At 35.4% G+C, this 19,146-nt stretch overlaps 1 protein-coding gene across 1 annotated transcript; it reads right to left on the bottom strand.

The window, feature by feature from the left end:
- Nucleotides 1-796: 796 nt before the first annotated feature.
- On the bottom strand, nt 797-13,421 carry tspeara (thrombospondin-type laminin G domain and EAR repeats a). The gene is made up of 12 exons (XM_026257735.1): nt 12,524-13,421; nt 9,614-9,834; nt 8,276-8,502; nt 7,888-7,978; nt 7,622-7,778; nt 5,821-5,952; nt 5,295-5,527; nt 3,916-4,105; nt 2,719-2,951; nt 1,254-1,432; nt 1,079-1,180; nt 797-950 (listed from the first exon to the last, which is right to left on the bottom strand). The coding sequence occupies exons 1-12, from the start codon at nt 12,636-12,638 to the stop codon at nt 797-799; spliced, it is 2,034 nt and encodes a 677-aa protein (XP_026113520.1). The 5' UTR covers nt 12,639-13,421.
- Between the last annotated feature and the right edge of the window lie 5,725 nt (nt 13,422-19,146).

Here is a 19,146-nt window from a genome sequence, read left to right as displayed (position 1 = left end):
TTGATGACACGTCAAGCCGCTATGCATTGTGGTACCTGTAGTTCTCCATGGTAACGGCCCTCCTTTGTGCAAGTAAACTTGTTTAGTTTAGAAGAACTACATATTTCCTTCAACTGGCTGTAGCTTGGCTTCATGGGTTCTGTAGTTTAAAGATTACATATTTATATAATAATCTGTTGTTAGAAACAAACGGCCTATACAAAATTAACGTATCACACATAAATGTTAAATCTTGAAACACTGATAAACCAGCAATAAAGTAAGATCAGTTTATTGTAGTGCAAAGAACAGGAGGTAAAATATTTTTTTACACATAAATAATATTATTTAGTACATTATTTTACATTATTGATATAATATTAATTAAACATTGTATGCACGTTCCACAAATGATTGTGCCCTGTTTATGGAAAGTGTGTGTTGTAAATAAAAGTCACACAGAGCCTAAATGTTCTGTGCCCTTTCTATATTCACAGGATGTCCAATGTGCAGATGTTGACTTCTCAGAACAGAATAGTCTTTAGCACAATATAATTTTAACAGTGATTTAAGGACGCATTTATGAGATTCACCACAAGTACACTAAGTTTATCTTGCATCTTGACAGTCCCTTTTACACAGATGAGGTAGTTTTCAGGAAGTATCAAACTCTATAATCCGTCAGTTTGATTGACTTCTCTGATATTAAAGGGCTTCTCATCAAAGTGTTAGTGGTTTGTAAGTCAAGAGAAGAGAACGATTCAACTTCTGTGGCATATGATAAAAATAAGCAAAAATTGAGCAACTGTTTGTGTCCTCAGTGGATCCTGAGCTTGAAGACTTTGGAGAGAGGTGCTTTGGCACTGGAGTACATCAGGTATGAACCCTCATCTGAGGTAAAGAACTCCCAGTCACTGCATCCAATAGTGGGTAACCGATGGACAGGAACAAAGCCCTCATATCCCTGCCATCTGCAAGAGACAAAAACAATGATACTTCATTTGCTTCAGTATTCATCTAAGTGAAATTTATAGGTTTACTTATCTCTAAAAGACATGAGTTATGATCTGTGTATAATGTTTGAGCTTTCAATCATTACCTGTATATAACGCTGTTCAAAGAATAAGAAGCTCCATCATAAGAGTTGGCTACGACTAAGAAATGCTCATCTCCAACCGAAAAGAATTCCCAGTCCACCGCACTGTCATTCAAGAGGAAATCAAGTCAAAAGATGTGGACAATTGATTCTCAAATCTTTATTGTTCAGGCTTTACCTGTATGTTACAATATCTTGGAACTTGAGGAACATCTTGGTTGTCACATCAAGCTCATATATAGTTGAGTTGATGGTATAGAGGCTTGGTCCTCTCTCACACAGCATGTGTCCATTAGCAAGAGCTAGGAAGACTCTGTTTCCAATCTGAAACATCTCCCAGTCTGTAGCCCCAAATGTCTAGAGACATGCAGATAGTTTGAAGGGGGAAAACAGATTTGGTTTGGTAATAACAATACATTTTCAAAAGCATTCCTGCTGCCCTAGCTTTTATGAAAGATCTAGGTAAAAGCCTGCTTACACTATTTCTGGTCAGTAGAAGTTAAACCTCAGAAGTATTTCTGTACTAGGTGAAGACACATTTATGGGAAACACAGTCCTGCTGAATTGACACTGACTGCATCCACAACTTCATGAGATCCATATCACATCACTGTGATGTATGACTTTGATTTTGTCAGTTGGTAAGATCTCAAGAATTTAATTATAGTGTAACATCATCTAAACACTTGATATTAACAACAAAAAAAAAACTCTTCTTGTTCTGTTTCTTTCCCCCTGTAAAACACATCTGCACTCAGGGAAATTCCCTTCTGAAACGGCTGACAACATCACAAGCGGTTGTTAAGTCTGTTGACATGTACTTGAGATTTAGAGAAAATTCACCAATGATAAGATAATTGTTACATTTTTTTAAAACTTGAATGTAAGAAGTCACTACTTTTTCATCTGACTTCCGATTGGTAATTGAAGTATTTTTTTATATTCAATAAAATGTTCTATTCAGCCAATTTATAGGCAGAATTCTCCAAAGAAATACTGCTATTAACTTGCCCAATTTAATTTACTCTGTGAAACAAAACAGATTTTTCCATACTTTTATTAATTTTAGGGCTTGGAAATTTTTGATTTTGGAGTTTTCCATCCACTTCAGTTGTACTTAAAAAAAAACAAAGTGCAGCTTATTTATAATAAATTTAAGCCCAGTACACATGAACAGACATTTTCTAAATCAATTTTTTCCTTTTGATTAAGTAAAAATATATTTTATATTCAGTAAAATCATATGCAGTAAAGAATGAAAAGTTTGTGACATCAGGATTTCAAGCAATAAATCTCTTCAGCAGTGGTTCAGGGTCTTTTACGGTGGTTAAAGCGTCTGTTCACCCTATACTTAAACAATCCCAGCTACACCACAGATGCCTCAGGGTGATTCTTGAAGAACAGGTGTCAGGTACATATAAAAAAAAAAGTTGCAATGGGAAACACCTACATGAGTCCATCATTTATCTTTATCATGCGTGTGTCATGATTCTCCACTTCATTTACCTGTAATATTTTTCTTAATGTGCAAGAAATGTATGTACACCAGTGTTTCCACTCAAAATAAGTTCTAAATGATCAGAAAGTTCCAGAATCTTGCATCCATCACAGACATTTTGAAATGTAATGTTTTCTAAACTCACCCTTATGGTCTGAAAGAGCTGAAAGGCTCCATTAAGCCAGATGTAGATGGATGAATCTATTTGGGTGGAGGTACCGTCAAATGCATTGGCCACGGCTAGGAAGTGGTAGGGCCCTACGGTGAAAAACTCCAGGTCATAAGCTCCTGATGTCGAGATGGTTTGGTTTACCTCAAATGTCTTAGTGCCAGGGTTCCACTTATAAATAACGCTGTCAATGTTGTGATTTCCATTCTCTGAAAGGGATGACAGGAGCATAAGGTAAGGGTTTGAAATTATAATAAATGTAACGAATGGTACCTATTTTAAGAGTAGTAACAAAATAAAATGCTGATAACATCTGCTGAACTGCATCAGAGGCTCCAAACATATCTGTCCATACAGTAACAGTCTAAATAATTCAGTTGTTTTCATGTATTTGAAGGAAGTCTCGTATGCTAACCAAGACTGTATTGATTTGATCACAAATAGAGGAAAACTGTGTTTTTGAGTGGGAGAAAAAAAAGTGTAGTTGCGAGATATATTTTTGCAATATATAAACTCATAACTATAATTTTTTTATGCACTTGCACTTTCACTTTCACATCTTACAATTTATAATTTTTATATCTTGACTTTCTTCCCTCAGAAAACTGAGTTTAAATATCGCAAAAAAAAAATTAATTTTGACTCCTTAATTTCACAAATCTGACTTTTCTTCTGAGAATTGCATTAATATATAATTCTTATATCTCGCAATTCAGAGTAATGAAATGTGAACTCGGAATGGAGAAAATAGTCATAATTGTGAGATTAAAAGTCGCAGTTACTTTTATTATTTATTTATTTATTTATTTATTTTTCCATGGCGGAAGTGGGTTTCCAAAGATTTGCGCACTGTAAACTCAGAATTTAGAGGGAAAAAAGACAACTGTGATATATGAATTATTCTGTGACGGAACAGGCTTCCATACTGAACAATATTCGTTCACTGTGTAGTTAAAATATTTTATATTTTATATTATTATATATTAAATTTTTTGCTACACAGATGAAGTCATATGGGCTTGGAAAGCATGACGGTGAGAATGAATCTTCATTTTGCAGCAAACGTTTATGGTGTGGGGTGAACGGAGAAGCATTTAGCAGTATTTTAGGGCAGTTATGTATAAGCCTATTAGGCAACAGGGAATCACTTGGTTCAGCTATTGTTGGACCAACCTGTTCGGTGATTAGCCACAGCTAAAAAAGCTTCATTATTAATATGAAAGGCCTCCCAGTCACGAGCGCTGTGCGTCTCCAGGGTCTGATAACGCACAAACTTCAGCCTCTTATTACTCCACCTATAGATCACAGACAGCTCTCGCTCTCCGTCCACTGGGCCCACAGAGTTCGACACCGCCAAGAACATCTGGCACACATACAACACACACAGTGATAAATGAGCCTGATACAAACTAACTGAGATAAAGTAATACCTATCAGTCAGCCCGTCATTTGGCTATCATGAATCCAGCTCGCTAAATTTAGACCCGTGTGAAGATCAGCTGGTAGATATTGCACTATAAAGCCTAGTATGAGTCATAATTTCATTCAAGCGAAGAGCTTAGTGATGTTTTAACTGATACAAATACAAACTCTGTGATATAATGATGATGATGATAGTCGTGAGGGGCTGCAGGTTTCAACAAAGAACCTTTATTACTTCCTATTCTTTATAATTCAAGATCTGTGTGATATAATTAAGACTAAACCATTTCACTGCAGACAGACAGATGTGTATAAATGATTCATTCGGGGAAGGGAAAGCATCAGACTTGAAATTAATTTCTGTGATTGACTACACTAGTGATTTAAAGTTATTGCATACGTTTGTACTGAGTGTAAGAAACACCACATCAAAACACACCTGTCTCCTGCAGTGTAGTGTAAAGTCTGTTCTCTGTGGAAAACATGCACACTTATGGTACTGAATCAGATCTAGTGTATCTCTAAACCCAGTCTCAGTTCTTACCTGCCCCTTACCTCATTCCTGACTGTAAGTCTCCCTTAACATTTCACCTCAGGCCTAATTCTTTCCTAATGAAGTGCCAATCACTGCTCTCTGTACAACCTTTGCCTGTCTAACTGAAAATGTAAGTCCTCTGTTTAATGTGTTTCTCATTGACGTGATCTTCATTGGTTTTAAATTCATATATTTTATTTATTTTAAGACTGCGACTTCATTTTACAGTGTTATTATCTTAGATTATTTTTTAATTGTTGTTTTTTTATGTTTTTTTTTTTTTTGTAAAAGTTTTATTTTTATATAAGACACAATTATTATTAAAACACACACAAAAACTACAATTAAAAAGATGGCTATGGGATCTAACTGTCAAAAGATTGTGGTAAAGAAATAACCAAAATGAGGAAATTCATATATATAAAAATCAGTACAATGATTCTTTTACTATTATTTTTTATATAGTTTTTTAATGTTTTAAAAGAATTTTAAAAATCTGATTAAATTGAAATATTTAATATGTTAACTCTATATTTGTGGACAGCTGCACCACTTCACAGTTTTAGACTTTGACCACATTAATCTCTCTTCTCACCTTCCTCTCTATAGTAAACTGTTTCCATGCCTGGGCCTTGAAGGTGCTGATGTTCTGGTAGAGCTGGAATTGGCCGTGGTTCCAGCGGTAGATGGCAGAGCCTGGTTTGTCAGACCGATGAGCCATAGCTGCAAACAGGCCAACAGAGGGAATCTGGAAGAGCTCAATGTCCAGCGTCTCTGAGGTGGTGTAGAGGTTCTGGTAATCGTCTACATAGTCTAGTCTGTCTTTCTCTGTAGATTGAATAGTATTAAATAGAGCTGCTGAGACTTCATCTGACATAACATTTGTGTGTGTGTGTGTGTGTGTGTTTTCAATAAGTATGTCAAACTATGGTAAAAAAAAAAATGTTAGCCTGAATGCACTGTAAGTTGCTTTGGATAAAAGCGTCTGCTAAATGCATAAATTTAATTTCATTTAAACTACACCCATGAAATTGACTTGACGGGTCATAATTCTAAAGTTCAAATTAAACAGTTTGTTTTAAACGTAAAATAATAATAAAAAGTGATCTCTGGTTTCCTACCTTGCAGCATAGAGTGCCAGTATGCACCATCACATAAGAAAAGGCCTCTTTTAAGAGTGTCAAACCAGAGCTGTCCCTGCTCTGCCGAAGTACATGCTGGTTTAGACCCCAGAGTCACACGGACCTCCGTCTCTGAAATCAGAATGCAAATATACAGAGTAAATATGTTTACATTAAAGTAATATTTCTTTTTAAAGGCATTAAAATAAATCTGTGATTTAATGGATTATTAAAATATTTGTTTTATGTTAATGAAATCGGATGACTAATTGTAATGGATATCCTTCATCAAAAGAATATGGATATGAAACAAATGTTTCAGCGTTTCATCACAAGCGAAACAATCTGTCTAGTCTGCTCCAGCTGGGAGGGTGTTAAAGTATCATCCAAGGTATGTAATCTAGATCAAAGCTGCCATTAGCTAATTTAAATTGTCAATACAAGTGATATAAACACAGCAATGTTTGCCATGCCCGAGATGTGTGCCAGCGTAAACCCACACCCACTCAATCACTGACAGCTTTCACTGCAAGCGGCACAACCTCTGTTTTCTTTTTCAGAGCGAAACAAGTGTTCGATGTTTAGTTTGGGACCATAACTCAATCTGACCACGGGCGAGATGTCATCGGTGTGGTCTCTCACACCACAGATCTGCTCTTTTCTTCAAAATGTTGTCCATGGCGCCAGTCATGATACAATATTTTTTTATTGTAATGGTTGAGTGTAATTCAGTGTTAGCATTGGCTAGGCTGAAACAGTTCATCCAGAAAGTAAAGAAGGGCCTACAACTCTGTGTAGAGAGTAGAACCGCCCAGAAGAACAACCATCTCTGCAGCACTCCACCAATCAGGCCAGAGAGAAGCCGCTCCTCAGGAAAAGGCACATGACAGGCTACCTTGAGCTTGCCAGAATGCACCTGAAGGGGAAGCATTATGTCTGGGGGAAACCAGGCACCGCTCAACACCTGGCTAATACCATCCCTAGTGAGGTATGGTGGTGGTAGCATGATGCTGTGAGGATTTTTTCAGCAGCAGGAATTGGGAGACTAGTCAAGATAGAGGGAAAGATGAATGCAGCAATCATCCTCGAAGAAAACCTGGACCTCAGACTGGGGCGATGGTTTTGTCTTCCAACAGGACAAGGACCCTAAGCACACAGGTTGAAAAAGGAGTGGCTATGGACCACTCGGTGAATGTCTTTGAGGGGCCCTGCCGAAGCCCAGACTTAAACCCTCTTTGAACATCTCTGGAGAGATCTGGAAATGGCTGTGCACCCATGCTCCCTATCCAACCTGATTGAGCTTGAGAGGTCCTGCTAAGAAGAATGGGAGAAACTGCCCAAAAATAGGTGTGCCAACAAAGTTCAACAAAGTATTGAATAAAGGCTGTGAATACTTATGAACATTTTTTTTTCTTTCGTGTTGTCATTATGGGGTATTGTTTGCTGAATTTTAAGGAAATAATTAATTTAATCCATTTTGGAATAAGGCTGTAACATAAAATATGGAAAAAGTGAAGTGCTGTGAATACATTCTGGATGCACTGTATGTTTAAATAGCTTTTTTTCTTTTAAGTATCTCAGTATTTTATTTTGCCTCTATATGTGCATATATTGTCATAGAACACAAGGCTTTTTAAATTATATCAGTTATTCTTTTAATAATATAATATAATTTTATATCGTACAATTTTTAGGATGCCTTTGTGTGCCAAACAGACCAAAATTAAGATGCTATTCATTGATGGCAACCGCTATAATAGTTGAAACTGTAATTGTGTTCTAGTCAATATTTTAGTTTTACCGTATGGAGGAAGCAGGACGTCATTCTGTTGGGATTTCACTGGCAGGTTTGACAGGATTGTAGGGATAGAAAGCTCAACCAATGATGGTTCGAAAGAGGGACAAACACGTGGTGTCGCGTCTGATCCAGGCAAAAGGACGAGCTGCCGCAGTAAACCCTTAAGAAAAAAGACAGATCATCATCTTACCAACACGTATGTTTGTGTGTACGTAAATATAATTTTAAATGATGCAAATTAAATAGCAATATCAGAATCCAATGCTCACAGAGAAGAGGCCTTTCCACTTCCTTTGACTTCCAATGTGGAATCTAGATCCATCAGTGCTGAGATCAGAGGGAAATGGCTGTTTATGGACCCTGAAACCCATCAGGGAATGTACATTACTCACAGATCTCAACTTTGAGATGCAGCATTATATTTTGTTTCTGGATGTATTTTTGTGGTTTGGAAAAATCCTGCTTCACTATTTCAATACTATTACATAATAAAATGAAATTTGCATTTATTATGTATCTTATTGTTCAAGAATTCGAGAGTGCAAGAATATGTGCACATTTTGACCAAGAAATTGTAACCAAAAAACAAAATTCAGCTCTGAGGTGATCTATACGCCTATATCTTATGGGGTCTTTCTACTACCGTCACAGACTCACAGTTCCAGTGGGATGCCGCAGTCCAGGGTGAGGGTGGCATGGTGACCGCTGATGGCTAACACCATGCTGTGCCAGTGGTTGTCCGCCAGGCGGATTCTTTTAAAGCTGAGACGCTGCCTCCCCATTGAGCCCTGATAGATGAGATGCACTTTCTCTTTAGAGAAACGTATGCCAAGTAGGAGTTGATCTACATCCTCCTTCACCACAGCGAACAAGTACTCATTCTTCTGAAAAACAGCAAGCACAGATTGAGTTCATAGAGACAGGAAATATTCGAGTTTAGGTTTTGCTTGTCGTTTATTTGGCTTATTCAAAATACCATTGATGTAATATATATATATATATATATATATATATATATATATATATATATATATATATATATATATATATAATTTTTAAAAGTATTTAAAGAAAAAGTTTTCCCAAAAATGAAAATTCTGTCATCATTTACTCCCCCTCATGTCGTTTTAAACTTGCATGACTTTCTTTCTTCTGATGAACATAGAATATATTTTGAAGATTGTTGATAACCAAAAAAATCAGTTCCTATTGACTTTCATGATGAAATATAAAAGAAAATATTTTGACATTTATTTGAAATATTTTATGAAAAAGCATAAAAAATAAACTTCCCTCACTGAAATCTATTACAAATATATGCTAACTATATGCAGTAAACAGTGAAGCTCAATGACATATACTTTGAAACTGAAAATATATTTACATAAAAATATTTAACAACATTTCTTTAATGTGACAAAAAATAAAAATATTTTTATATATATATATATGTGTGTGGGTGTGCTTTCAAACGATTAATCATGATTAATCGTATCCAAAAAAGGTTTTGTTGACATAACGTGTAAACTGTGTATATTTATAATCTATATATAAATACACATGCATGTACATTTAAGAAAAATAGGTTATATTTCTATTTTAAATATATTTATACATAATATAACTTATATAAATATAAACGTAAATGCATGTACATATTTTCAAAATATATACTGTATATGTGTGTATTTATACAAATATATACATAATAAAAATACACAGTACACACACATATTACGTACAATATATACTTTTTTGTTCTTTCTTTTTTTTTGGTGCATGTCCTATAAGGGAAGATTTGAGTCCTAGTGAAACGATCACATGACTACAATGCACCAGAGTGCAGCCCTGCTTGAGTTTGGAGTAAAATATCATATCTAAAAAAAAAAAAAAAAAAAATCTGTTTACAATTTTTGAGACTTATTTAATAGCTGACTGGGACACAAGCGTCTGACCCTTTGCCGATCTGTGCATTAGATGCCATTATAAGCATACCTTCATTCTGGTGTGAGACACTTTTACAGTGGCCACTATGGAGAATTCTGCTGGGAAGAGAGGGCAGTTAATGAAGAGCTGAGAGGATGGAAAGGTGAGTGCCTGCGTAGGACTGAAGAACTGGATCCCACGAGCACCTCCCTCCTGCACGATACGGACCCCAGACAGAGCCTCTCCGTTACGGGGCAGCACCCGAGACAACAGGTCCACTGGATGGAGATCTGGAGAGGGAGAGGAGAAAGATTACAGAGAGGAGTTGAAGAGCACATGCCAAAAACAAGGTTGAGCATTACATGGTCCAGTTAGCCCCTCCAAACATTCAGCATTTTCAGGACATTATTTTCCTTGTGGTTGCTATTCTGATTTTATTTCTCAGGTGATTGACTCTAACACTTCTGTGCCTAGATTTGAGTTAGCCATTAGCCATTAGAAGATGGGAGCAAAAAGTTTGCATGCTTCAGAGTTTGTCTGCGCCAAGTGAATAACATGCGGTTCATGAGAAAACTAATGGATGGATTTCTCCAGGTATTGCAGACTACCTTAATTCCATCAAGTTTGACAACCAGCAAGTGTCCAACAATATTTTGCATTCATTTTGACCATAGCTGTATGTTTTAATACAACAAAAATTAATCTATTTTTGAAGTTGCATGAATGTGCCATCATTCTTTAAAATAAATAGCACTAAATTTGATGCATTGTTATGTAATGCTATTTACATTTATGTGTTTGGCAGGCATTTTTTACATTTATTTAGTGACTTACATTGTATGTAAGGTACACATTTTATCACTTCTTGCTTTCCCATGACCTTCGCATTGATATCAGTTTAAGCTACAGCAAGGCTATGAAATCCATTCATGTGGCTTATGAATCAGAATACCTTTGGTGGCCAGTGTGTTTTTGCATCTGCCGTTCAGAATAGCTCTTGATATAGTTTATCTCCCAAAGTATGCAAATTGCCTTCCATGCAAAATATACAGCGGAAAGAGGGAGAGACAGAATATTTATCAGCTCTCCCAGGTTCACAGAATTTACAAAACCCTGATATTTGATTTACTGTCATTATATAATGGCATGGTTTAAAAACGTGTAATTGTCAGCACCGATAGCCTTGGGGACATTGCACGGACACGGTGCCATTGTGCTACGGGCGTCCCGAGTTTGAATCCCAACCCAGTGGCTCTTCGCTTCCTGTCAGCTCTGACCTGTCCTTTCATAATAAAGGTAAAAATGCCTTAAAATAAAATCTTAAAAACGTATAATGTTTTTATTAGCACCTCAAGTCTATGAATTCATAGGATCCATTGTTTTCCTCAAAAGTATACTAAATCACTATTTTGGATGAAAATGAAGTACATTTAATGACCGCATAAGTTGGAACTGATGTTCTTGTATGTTTTCCTTTTTAATTAATTTCCAAACTAGATATAAATGTGTAAGATGCTTCAAATGAGAACACACACGCTGATGACACAGAGATGTCATCTATAGATGATCAGTGACAGGGCTGCAGTTCCCTAAACATTCTCAACATTCTTTGGTTCGTCCACATTATTGTGGTATTTACAGCTTCTATTGTAATAACAGTCCTTCAGTTGAGCTCATTGCCCTAATTATGGACCATTCAGATGGTTTGCTCTTGACGTACAAAAGCAATATTTTAAAATACCACTTCAGGAATTTACTTTGGTGATCTTCTGGTAAACTCTTTTTCATATTAGCATTTTTCATTTTCTCATTTCTTTTGCACTGGTATCTAATGTAATTGCCTTCGTGGTATGAAAATGGAAGAATTTAAGCCCCAGGGATGTCGCCGGGTTTGAGAAGAGTTTTACATTTTTCCGTTGTAGAGACCAAGCCGTGAATCAGCATGACAACATGGATTCACCACCAGTCTTCTGAAGCTGCCCTTCTCTCATAGTGAAAGCTTTTGTGTGGCACAGATTACACAAATTAGAAAGCATTCATTTCTTCTATTAAAGGGATAGTTCAGCGAAAACTGGATTTCTGTCATCATTTGCTTACCCTCAAGTTGTTCCAAACACAAAAGATGTTTTGAAGAATGTTGGTAAGTCAACAGTTTCTGTTCCTTATTGACTTGGAAGTCAATGGGGACCAGCAACTGATTGGTTACTGTCATTTTTCAAAATATCTTCTATTATGTTCAGCTAAAGAAAGAAATTCATACAGGTTTGGATCAAACTAAATGATGACATTATTTGCATTTTTGGGTGAACCATCCCTTTAAGAGAAATTGTGGTGGTCAGTCAGAGTTTGTTATAATGACAAATTGGATTTGTATTGGCTGAAAATAAAATTGTGAGTGTCCTGCCATGTCATTCCCACCATAAAAAACTAATTTTGTCCTTATATAATAAATTTTAAAAACTGGCTACTAAGGGCACAAACATTAATTCTCAAGAGAAATGAGAGACCCAAACAATCTGACCTGTAATTTAGTAATTATGTGAAGAGTGTAAAAATATCATCTAATTAGGTGTGATTAGTATAAATAAAATTCCAGCTATTAAAGTAAGTAGTAAGTATAAAGATATTATCATTTTCGCCACAGTTGTGAATGACATTACTAGGTTTTTAGTATCCACAGTTGAAGAACTGTCTTTCTATACACGCAATACACACTAAGACTGAGGATTTACAGTTTCATTCAAGATCTTTATAGTCTGGACCTGATCTAATCTGAAGGATTTTATTACATAGGAAGTCACTTTTATTTAGCGTCTGCTGATAGAGAGATAAACAGATTGTAGTAAGCTAACAGTGCTTTAAAGATTAACATTTTGTTGTCTTACAATGAACAGAAGGCAAATCAATATTATTCAGCTATTGCATTGAAAATACTGGTAATTAGAGAGCAAATAAGCAGGGTTAAGTGTGGTATCTCACCTGTACAGGGTTTCCATGGTACTACGGTCACACTCTCTGTCAGGGGCAGAAGCAGTAGTAACAACTGCAGTGCAAGTAGCCATGATGATGGCACAAACTTATGCTGTCCTTCCATTAGTTATTGATTTGCCGATTAAAAAAAAGTCCTTACACACTCTTGATTGGCCACAAAAATGTCCTAAACATGAAATTCATAAAGCTGTCTGCTGGTCAAGATGCCTTTATGTTCTGTTTCCTTTGCTCCTTGGCCTGTCCAGAAGAGGGTCTGTCCATCATTGTTTTATTTTAAGAAAATAATCAGTTCAACACCAATGAGCCATTAGCTACTTAAAGTGATTTCTTTAAAAAAAAGAAAAAAAAGACATGCAAATAGCAAGCACTGGGTACTGTTCCAATACACAATACAAACTAAATGAAAATTCAGTTTCTTCTCAGGAAAGTCCTTCCTCATCCACTTAATCATTAACAAGCAGGTCAAACGAGTCTGAAGTCCTGAACATCCACAAGCCTGCGCTTTTCCTCTCTTCTCCCCTTTGCTCAGGTGCGCAGAGGCGTCCACAAAGCAGCAGTTAATTCACCTGTCACCTGCAGGTTCAGCACGTTAACAGATCACAACTACAACTGAGAGCTCAAGGGGCAAAAGCGGTGTATTTAGAGAGACATTCAAATGAAACCATGTCAACACGAGAGGAGGGGCTCAGAAGGAGGTACAGAGGCTGAGAGAAAGGCAGACAGACAGAAAGGGAGAGATTTCCTGCGGTCCTAATCTCAGTATTTCATTGCTTCATAACCCTCCTCCCTCCCTCTCTCTCTCTCTCTCTCTCTCTCTGTTTTATTTTCTGCCTCTGGGTGGAGTCCCTCTCTGTGCCCAGATCTGGTTCTCAGTCTCACTTTGATTTTTTTTTTTTTTTCTTGTTGACCTTTGCTGATCTGAACTCAAAACACTCCTTACCAACAAGTAAGTGTAAAGGTAAAAAAAAATTAAAATAATACTAAAACTAATAAAAATTTTTGTTACACAGCAAACAACTATTATCTTAATTATTCCAATTATTATGCAAGATAAATTATTTGAGATGTATCATTGTAAATTAGCATATTTTTAACACATTTTGAATTAACTGGCCATTATTTGTAAGTGCAAACAATTAATTTTAAGTATTACTTTCAAGTAAAGTCACCTTTATGTAATGCTTTATTTAAAACAGATAGAATCAAAGCAACTTCACAGTAATAAACGGAAAGAATCAATTATGAAAACTTCAAAAAAATCAAATATGAGACCAATTCAAACTATGACTAACTTCAATTCAGCTCGTGAGTGAGTCAGTTCTGCTCAGTTCAGTTTAGTTCCATATGCAAAGTTTATCAATTAGGAAACAAGTTCATTTCAGCTGAGCAGCTTCCCAGCTGCCAAAAAAGATATAATAATGTTTTTTTAACGTTCCCATTGGTTACATATGTTAATTCTTAATATTCCTATATATAACGAATTGGTGTGAATTCATATTATCATTTCATATGGTTTTCTTCAGCTCCATTTCAGTTAGTTCAAGGGTTTGAAGTTCTAGCAGGGCTAGTCAAAGATGATGCCATGACTTTTTGCAAATTAAAAAAAAATGTAGAGTTTGAGATTTCAATTAAATAGTTATGATTAAGGATTAAAAATAAAAATGAAGTTTAGGATAGATAACAAATGACATTTTTGTAAATTGTAAATTAAGATGAATGACTGAAAGGTCCAGACTGATCTCCAAACCATGTGGCAGTGGCAACAGGAACAGGAAGTCAAAATAGTAGTAAATAGTAAAACAGTTTGGTTTTATTATCCACTATAAAGAAATGGCCAGATCACTTCAATAATCATTTATCCACACCTGTTCTCAACAAGCTGCTTGATTTGAGGGATCATTCATGTCTGTTATATCCCAGTCTAGTTTTCCCAGCAGCTGTTCTCAGTCTCGGTCTCTCCATCTTCTGGTACTTTCTGGGATGCACAATGACTAAATGATGTGGGTTTGACTAATAGTGAGGCATGTACTGCAGCTACAGTTCTTCAACACATAGTCGACTTATAGTTCTTCCTTACCTGTAAATTTGAGCAATATTAATAGTGATGCTTGGCTTATAAATCTTTTAAAGCTGCGGTAGGGAACTTTTGACGCTCTAGCGGTTAATAAACAGAACTGCTTGTGTCTTGCTGAAGAACATCATAACTACTTCTCTCTGTTTATGTCTATGAAGAATCACAAAGTTACTGGGTTTCTCCGCCGCGGTACCCCCGAAGCAATCTAAAATAGTCCGAATATAAACACTTATTTTAGGTGCACCCTAGTGATTCAGGACAAGCTAAAAACGGGATTCATGGTGTACTCGCTTATTATATACACTTTTCTACATTTTGAACACAAACAAAGTTACGGACCGCAGCTCTGATTGGTTGATTTCTTACCGGGAGCGGTCTGTAACTGCAAATGGCAATAGGACCAGTGGGAGGAGCCAGAGGAGCTTGATTTTTTTCACAGATTATCTGTCTCATATTCTACTGTCAGGACATAATGACAGGTTTAACAAATATGTAAAAAAATATATATTTACAAAATTTACCTACTGCAGCTTTAAATACAGCAAACCACTCGAGACAGAACATACCTGGATCACTCACTACAATAGCCGGTTTGATAATAGTTTGTGAGCTAATCTGAACAACATCTCAGGCTAAAACCAGCATGCAGTTCACCTGACCCAACTTCACCTTTGTCACTTAAAGTCTTCTTCACATCAAAGCTGGCAGAAAAGAAGGAACATTAGGGATGTTAAAAGGGGAGGAACACAGCAATTGAAATTCCTTCATGAGTAGCTCAACAGCCTTTGACAAACAGTTCACTTGTAATATGTAGTGGATATTAAAGCACTGTTCATGAACTCCGGACAGAATCCTGCCTTCCTAACCTGCATATTTATAGAAGATAGGCTCATGAAATATTATTCCCAAATGAGGAAAGTCCATAACAGACTTCTGAGACAACCCTTTGTCACAAAACCATGTTTCAGTTCCTATGATTTAATATACTTCATCTTGTGTTACTGCATAGTTTTGAAGATTTTACTATTTAGGAAGAGGAAGAGGAAGAAAAGAAGCAAGACAGTCTCCATCAATAATAAGATATGACCAAATTGACATTGACATCCTCAGTTTGACATTTGACAATATTTGATGTTAGATATTTAATAGTTTTAAAAGTTGCACCTTAATTCCTTAATTATACATACATACATACATACATACATATTATATATGTATATAAAAAAAAATTTTTTTTTTTTTTTGATGGCCAAATGGTCACCAGCAGTTGATATCTGACAATATAATATATAAAGTTAGTCTTACACTTTTGATGGCCTGATTGCTACCCCAAATATTTGACAAAAAGTTTTGAATATTATGTTTTAATTTTACATTTTTAATGGCTACATTGTTGCCTTCCAGTATTTGATATTTGACAATATTTGATAAGATGTTTTGAAAGATAGATTAATGGCCATATTGTTGCCCACAATATGTAATATTTGCCATTATTTTACAAAATGTTTTAAAGTTGCATTTTAGAAGTTACATTTTAAAGTTAAAACAACATTTTTTAATGGTCAAATTGTTTCCCCAAATTTAATATTTGATATTTTTTTTAAGTAGAATTTTTATTTTATAGTTTTAATGTCCAAATCTTATTCTATTATAATTTTAATGTTCTTAATGAATTCTCTCTATACCCATAATCCATTTAAATCATTAAATTCATTTAAACAAAAAAGACAAGTCTTTTAAATATAGAAAACAAGCACTCAAAAAAGGTCCCACCCACTGTCCAAGACATGGTTAAGTGGGTGGGTTCTTTTGACTGTAAGTGTACATAACACTTTACAAAAGCGTCCTTTGAAACTTAAAATAAGTCTGTTGGATGATGCAGGTTAGCCTTGACGTCAGTCTCAGGGTTGGGTGAACAACAATCTGGATTCTAGTGAACCTGTTTCAGATGAAACTGTTCAGGAGTGGTTTGACGCATGATGGAGAGAGGAGGGAGTGATAGAGAGAGGTGTGTGTGATGTTAGTTCTTTGAAAGCTGTTGTGGTCTCACGTCTGACCCTGAGGCTGAGCTGTGCTTTATTATCAGCACTGTGTATGAAGTATCAGACATGTTTAGACAGGGAAACTCATCAGCTAACTGCAGGCTTTGTGTTTCCATTGATGAGTTTCCAGAAGAGATGGACACAGTCCTGTCCTTATTTTGATTCGTTCAGTGAGCATGATTATAAGTTACAAGTCTGTTTTGATAGGATTGTGTGCAGAGGAAATAAAATGTGAATAATAAATATAAATCATTAGCATCATTAGGATAGCAAAGTAGTGGAATAATTAAGAAAATGCTTCTAATACACAATTTTGATAGAGTTGGGTCTCTTGATGTTTGGAAGTTGAGAACCACTGCTGTGGTATATTTTGGAATACACTGTATATATTTATATATTTTATATATATATATATATATATATATATATATATATATATATATATATATATTATAAACATAATGTATACATTAGCCTATAAACATATATTTGAATAAATAATTATATTTATACATTTTAAATTCATTTTCATTTTGGTCTTAGTATTTTAGGGTTGCCTGGTATCATAAAAAAGGCATTACATTTAACAGCATGGTCATATTATTGCTATTTATTGGCATTTTAATGTTTAATCCAAGTTATTTATAAAACTTTTAAAGCATACATTTATCAATAACCAAAATAAAAACAAAATAATTTGTAGAAATTTTAGTTTAGTTTAGTTAGTTTTTAAACCATATTTTGTTTCAGTGTCCAGTTATTTTAATTTTTAATTTTATATATAACAAAAAAATTATATGTATATTTTTGAATGAATAATTCTAATTCTTATTATTTATTGCCATTTTCTTGTTTAATCCAATTAAGTTGTTTGTAAAAGTTTTATAGCATACATTTATCAATAACCAAAATTAAAGGGGTCATTTGACTTTTCCAAAAAGAACATTATTTTGTGTATTTGGTGTAATGTTTAATGTGATTTAAAAAAAAAAAACTCATTTTCCTCATACTGTACATTATTGTTTCTTCTCCTTGCCCCGTCTTCTGAAATGCGTAGATTTTTACAAAGTTCATCGTTCTGAAAATGATTGGCCAGCTATACGCTTTGTGATTGGCTAAACACCTCAAGCGTGTGACTGAAATATTACACCCCTTACTATACTGTGATGCCGTGTGACAAAAACAGTAAAACCCACTATAAACGAGATTTCTTGCATCCAGTGGCGAAATAACTGCTGATTATACTGACATATACTGTCTTTTTATGCATTGTGTTGCGTATCGTGCTCCGTAAACATGAAACCATGTCTGGAGAAACGACAAACAACAAGCGCTTCTCTACACTGCTCAAAACTCGCGTTTGAATTATCAGTGGCAAATACTTAGAAGGGATCATATGACATTGCTAAAAAGCACAATATGTTGTGTATTTGGTGCAATGCAATGTGTTTATGTGGTTTAAAGTTCAAAAGACTGTCCTTGGAAATTTGGAACTGCCCCAATTTATAGAAACAGTCACGGGCATTGTAGGCTACTCTCACAGGAAGCATTTTTTGTCCTCCGCAAAATGCGCTGCACACATATGAATATTTGGGTTGAACTATTCTGGAACGGTTGTAAATACAACTTAACCACTGCCTTGTAGTTGAGTGTATTCCCACATTTTGACGTATACATGTAGGGACGTGTTAGAACGAGCCATTTTAGGGGTGTGTGGTTGACTCTTAACTTTGATAAAGAATATCTCTTTGGATTTGAGACTTTAGTCTTTGCAACTTTACAGATCGCTTTTAACTCTCCAAAGAGAAAGAAAAAATGTAAACCATATTTTGTTTCAGTTGTGGCCAATTATATTTGTAGTAACAATTACATCAAATGTATTAATTAAATTTTCATTTATACTTTTCATTTAGCTTGTGTTGTGTGAATGTCCATGCAATTAGTGTGGGAATTCATCAGTAAATGTGAGAGTAGGTGTGTATGTGGGAGCTGATCAGAGGCATAGCGGGTTTGTCAGCAAAGTCATCATATCTGACATTCAATTACAGTAATGTGTGGGAGGTGATCGCCGTTCAGAAGAACAGTTCTCATAGCATTGCAATAAAGGCAACCTGCGGTTTCTATATGCAGATGGTGAAGCAGATACAGGGAAGCAGCTGTCCTATAATGAGTCCCATCAGCTGATATGATATTAAGAATAACAAGAGTTAATCCAGCCTCTGATGCGGTCAGATTCTGCAAATCCTGATTGAGCTCCGCCAAATCAAACACGTTTGATATCCACCTCGAGTTCACTGGAAAATTGTTTTGTGAACACGTGCACTGCCGTTTGTTTGGGGTCAATACATTTTCTTTCTTTCTATTTTTTAAGAAATTCATAGTTTTATTCAGCAAGGTCACATCAGATTAATCAAAAGTTACAGTAAAGACAATTATGTTTCAAAAGATTTCATATAAATGCCTCGTTTCAGTTTCTAATATTAATTAAAGAATCC

Source organism: Carassius auratus, chromosome 6 (genome assembly GCF_003368295.1).
Source record: "Carassius auratus strain Wakin chromosome 6, ASM336829v1, whole genome shotgun sequence".
NCBI classification, from domain to species: Eukaryota; Metazoa; Chordata; class Actinopteri; order Cypriniformes; family Cyprinidae; genus Carassius; species Carassius auratus.
This window is presented reverse-complemented; position numbering and strand designations above follow the sequence as displayed.